Here is a 5,666-nt window from a genome sequence, read left to right as displayed (position 1 = left end):
GCGAAATTTCGTTGTGTGGAAACACACCGTTAGGCCTAGGCCTACAATCTTCTATTTCTTGAATTTCCCCTTGGGGATCAATAAAGTATCTATCTATCTATTTATCTATCTATCTACAACTAGGCTCCATCCATCCATCCTAATATTATACATATACATAGCCTAAACACACGTTAAACATTATGATGCTCCGGACCTTTGCTTGAGGAAATTTTCTGTAACTGGACCTCGCTGAAGATTAATTGAATACCCCTGGTCTAGGCTATAACATAAATCTGTGTGCTGTGACGGATCAAAGGGAAAGGGCACTGTAAATTGTAGCCTAGTTATTTTTCATTGCTTTTGCTTTGTAGCCTACACAATGTATCCTAATCTGATAATGCTGGGGTAGCCAATTCCAAGGGTGACGTTTACCTCCTGAGGCCTGTCCTGTAGTCTTATTAATTTTAGACGTAGCCTACTAATTACTAGATTGTCTGAAGGGAAAGTTTTTCACCTGTAGCCTACACCTGGGAATGGGGGAAGGGTAGACTAGTCCATTACACTTGTGAATGGAGGAAGGGTAGGTCATTACACCTAATGGGGGAAGGGTAGACCAGCCAGCCCAGAGACTGATCAGACTGAGGGTCAAAGTCATTATCATGCAGAACAATACAAAACTGAACTGACAGAACTGTTTTGATTGAACTTTAGTCAATTTACTATATGTATATGAGGTGCATCTACCAAAATACATTTTCTTCACTGTCATAAAATGAATGCACTTTGTTTGTGGTTTAGTGAGACATTCAAACATACTGCTCTTTTTTGTCCAGCTATGAGAGAGAACTTCGAGCAGTCACATCAACACCACTGAAAGGAAAGCCCTCTAAAGTATTAACTCCAGCAGTGTCCAGCATCTCTAGTGGGACAGACAGGTCAGTCACTGCATGAAAACAATTGTGTTGACTCTATGTGATTGTTGTTTGATTGTGTTTGATAATAACAGAAATTATATTTTTAATAATTTGGTGTTTACCATTTTATGTACTGTCATATGTTGTGAAACACTCTGCTTATTCATTTCAGAGATGAGCATCTTGGCGCAATTGCAGAAGCCTCTGAAATTGAGAGCCTTGAACAGAGGTAACCCATCAATGCTCATAATGTCTATACCCTAACCCTACATGTGTTCTCTATTGTATATTTTCATGATATAAGCATTTATATATATTTTTTACAAAGCCTACATGACCTGAGCATCGCGGAGGAGGATGTGGATGAAAATGTGTTCAATGACCCCATGAACAGTGTGTAAGTAGTACACCCTATAGACATACCGGTATGTTACTATTTGTACTGTGTGGAAGTTCTTTTTTTCTAAATATGTTATTTCTTACAGAATCGACTGGACAGATGAAGGATCTGCATTCCATCAAAGAGATGATGGAGAGAGGGATGACGGCTCCGACGAAGAGTATCTTCCACCAATTTCTATACGGTGTGTGCTCATCTGTTGTTACTTGGCCATATTTTGTGTTGTGTTTTGTCATACATTTTTACATGGTGCCCGTGTGTTCTGCCTCCACAGAATGGGTGGAGCATTAAAGGCAGTGCAGACTGTTGACCATCTTCCTGTAATTGGGCTTGATGAAACTGTGCATGACCTTTCTGCTCATGAAGACCCTACTGACGAGCCCTTGCCCAGTGTTGAGTTGCCCAGTTACCCAGACCCTTTGAAGGTCCAATGTGTAGATGATATCATCTGTGTCCGAGCGGCAGTGTTGTATGAGACCTGCTTGAGGCAGCTTGTCACACTAATGAAGCTGCCGGTGGACAGATGTACAGGTGTTCTCAGGACTGGTCTGGTGTGTGATAGTGTTGCCCCCTTTCACATCACCATCACTTATAAGGGCACGGCAATGATTGCGGAATGGGTAAGTCCAGGCAGTAACAACATAATACAACTGGTACTGGTAGCAATACCAAGCACATTTCTTGTGACAGCCAGTGTTGTATAATTCAAATCCATTTATCAATCTTCTCTGACTTTTAGATATGTCCCAATGGACATAGCCTGTGGAGATGGAATTCGCAGCCTGTGATGAAGTTTGGCATGCAAGCTGGGGATTTCCTTCTATCCACCAACATTTTGTTGTCGGGGAACAACTATGGGAAGGTTTCCCTATTGTTTAAATTCATGAACATGGGCATGGTGAACCCAAACACATTTTGCACAATCCAAGACACATACTGTGTTGACGCAGTCAAGGAATACTGGGAAGAAAGGAATACCGAGGCCATCCGTCGCCTTCAAGGGAAAGACGTTGTGGTGCTAGGTATGTTGAAATGGTGCATGTATAAATTACTTGCAGCAATGACATATGTTTATTATATAACCTTACTACGAAATATGCCTGGGTTTTTACAGGGGATGGCAGAAATGATTCACCAGGGCATTGTGCCCAGTACTGCAGCTACACCACGATGGAGCTTGACACCAAGGAAATCATTCATGTAGCAACAATAGACAAGCGGCATACATCGTGGAACTCCAACATCATGGAGAAGGAGGGATTTATCCAGACTGTGGACAAGCTTTCCAGAGAGATAAAGCTGGTGGAGATCTGCACAGATGCTCATATCCAGATTGGAGCCCTTATGAGTAAGTGCTCCTCTGATAACATATATGAATACAAATATTGCAAAAAGAGATGTTGTGAAATGCTATGATTTCCCACTTCACAGACCCAGACAAAGGTAAATACAAGGACCTTGGAATTCATCACAGTCTGGACATGTGGCACCGTGCCAAGAATCTGGCCAAGAAACTTGCTGCTGTAAGTTTCAAGACTCATGGGAATCATTGGCTGTAGTTTACTGTTGGGATGAAATATACATTTTCTTAGCTCTCCATGGACAATTTCTGAAATACCTCAGTATTTTGTTTTTATTTCCCAAAGGCAGGGAAGGTGAAAGGACAGTCCATTCTCCTCCACTGGTTGAAGGACATCGTCAACCATTTTTGGTGGTGTTGCAAGACTGCTGACACCAAAGAGCAGTTCCTTGTAAGCAGGATTGTTATTGTACTGATTGTAGCTGGTAGCTCTCACTATATCTATATATATATTTGTACTATGGGGACCCTTTTCTGTATAACAATTTGTTTTATATATTATGTATTATATTTGTATTTTTTGCAAAGGCACTTTGGATTGGCATTTGTCACCATGTCTGCAACATCCACACGTGGCAAATGGGAAGCTGCCAACACAGCGATCTGGGAGAAGGGAAGGAGTGGATCGAGAGAGATTCTAAGTCTCACAAAGCCTTAGTGGACATTGTTTTCAACAAGCGTTGGCTGAAGGATGTCCACAAATATCTGCGTTTCAGGTAAAGCATGTAACATTGTACACAAATTGTGTGTGTGTATGTATGTATGCACACACTAATGTGGATGTGTGTGTGATTTCTTTTCTATTCGAACAGATCAACAGCAGACCTGGAGTCATTCCAGAACCATGTTCTGATGTATGCCAGTAAGCGCTTTGCTTTCACTCCCCCGGTTTATGAGGCAAGAGTTCTGCTGGCAGCTCTTGACTACAATTTCCACTGCAACAGACCAACAAGAACTACATCTGAGGGCAAACAAATGTAAGTTTAATACATGCAGTATTGTCTTGTAAAGTAAACCCACAGGCACACAGTGGTTTGGGATTGGTATGTGCTCTCCAGTTTGTCAGTTGTTGTAATGAGTAATTGACCTGTAATAGTTTACCTTTGTGCCATTACAGTTTCCGAAGACTGTACAACAAACATGCAAGACGATACAGCTTGTACGCCCTGAAATCTGAGAAAACATATGAATACATCTCAGAACTGCAGGGGAAAATTATAAACAAGAGACTCACGAGTGGAGTTGGGATGCCTCGAAGGAGGAGCCTTCGGCCCAATGACCCAAGAAGACTTGGTGTCGTCCCCCCTATACCTCCACCCCCTATATCAGAGCTGATGCGGACACAAGTCAGCAGAGGTCTTGGTATGTGATGCACTTGCCTTTGCCTGTAACTCAGTCTAGGCGAAATAGCACTGTACAGATTAATAACAATATGTTGAACTATAAAATGGTGTGTATGTCTAATGGCACCTCATGTCTTCCACAGGAGCAGCTTTCCAGGAGGCTGCGCATTTAGAATGATCCCTATTGCTGGTCCATGTTGCTTCAAAGGCACCATGAAAAAGGAAGGGTTGTGTAAATGGGTGTAAATACCATAATTTGTTACTTTCTATAAATAAATATATATTGCAAATAACATTATTGACCATGTTACCGTCATTTGGTGTTTCAAAAGGTAAATTACTACAGCTCCTTTTTTATTATAAGTTTGTGGATGTAATGTATAAGAAATACAGCATGAATGGTCTCTTATAACAAAAATATTTTATTTTCATAAAAGCAAAATACACAGCAACTTGGGATCACTCTTTTATATTACCCTGTCCTAGAGACCCATGCATCCGGAAAATGAAATGTCTGTAGGCAGCATATCTGAACACTCTTGTCACCTGGCTCTCTTACATAGCCTAATACTGTGATGTCCTCCCTGTGAATCCGGAGAAAACCTTCATCTAGGCAGTACTGTGTGAAGTGAGGCAGAAGGCTCACACAGGTTTTCTCTCGATCGGTTGGCATGTCTCTGCAGTGTGTACAGGTACACCAAGGCATCCCTGGCACAGGTGGGGGGATGACATGTCTGCGCTGATGCATCATCAATGCATCAAACACCAGACCAGGCTGCCTCGCTAGCAACTGTGTGGTGAGGTCCCTGTGCTCTTGCAGGCTCATTTCATCCACAAATCTCTAAAGAAATAAGACACAAAAAATAAGATCAGATAGGCTTGTTTAGGTAGCAAAGTTAGATGGTTAGCAAAGTAGTAACAGTACTCTTGTCATTTTTCAAGTGTTTACACAAAATGAAGAATACTATGTGTATGGACAATGAAAAGGTGAAAACATTTTCTATAGACCATAACTTAATCATGTGTCATGATTTCACTGGCAGACAACACATCAAGCAGTTGACTGGCAACAGCTAGAAATTGCTACATATAAACAATGGAGATACAAACAGGGAAGCTACACCAAGCGCGTAACTGAAGTGTTCCGTTCGCAACGCGTAAAATCAATTTTAGTTTTTCTGGTGTATGCTAGTTGCAGCAGACGCAACGAAAACGAACGTGCCTGGTGCAGCTTCCGAGCTAATTTCGGTGTCATTGAATTGATACTGTTCAGAGAAATATATTAAAAACACAAACCTCCGTTGCTTCTCTCCTTTGTCTTTGAAGTTCTTCCACTCTCTCCTCGTCATCTTTGGAGAGTCTTCTTCTTTGCCTAGGAGGTCTCACCGATCCTCTGCCACCGGCTCTGTCTTTTGGCTTCTCTTTACCTTTCCCTCTTCCTTTTACCTTTCCCTCGCACCTCCGTAGCATCGACTGATCTCTGACTCTGCTCACTGAGAAAAATAGTAGGCTACGCTGTAAACATTGCCTTACACTATTAATCTCGTACATACAGAATAAAGATAGCACTGATACTGTACTAACATTAGCATGCATTCGTTTGGGAATCTGATAGCTGATGCTAGCAATGAAATAGTAGCCTACCAAAATAACGAAAACGTAAAACT

The 5,666-nt window shown here is 41.6% G+C and overlaps 1 protein-coding gene across 1 annotated transcript; it reads left to right on the top strand.

Moving 5' to 3' along the window:
• The first annotated feature begins 2,541 nt into the window (after positions 1-2,541).
• LOC143099968 (uncharacterized) lies at positions 2,542-4,250 on the top strand. The gene is made up of 7 exons (XM_076262875.1): positions 2,542-2,644; positions 2,728-2,819; positions 2,943-3,047; positions 3,185-3,372; positions 3,469-3,633; positions 3,774-4,018; positions 4,143-4,250. The coding sequence occupies exons 1-7, from the start codon at positions 2,542-2,544 to the stop codon at positions 4,175-4,177; spliced, it is 933 nt and encodes a 310-aa protein (XP_076118990.1). The 3' UTR covers positions 4,178-4,250.
• The last annotated feature ends 1,416 nt before the right edge of the window (positions 4,251-5,666 follow it).

Source organism: Alosa pseudoharengus, unplaced genomic scaffold (assembly GCF_046254945.1).
Source record: "Alosa pseudoharengus isolate Yale_2024_CS ecotype anadromous, Long Island Sound unplaced genomic scaffold, YU_APseudo_1.1 YU_APseudo_1.1_scf_3, whole genome shotgun sequence".
In the NCBI taxonomy this organism is placed as follows: domain Eukaryota; kingdom Metazoa; phylum Chordata; class Actinopteri; order Clupeiformes; family Clupeidae; genus Alosa; species Alosa pseudoharengus.
This window is presented reverse-complemented; position numbering and strand designations above follow the sequence as displayed.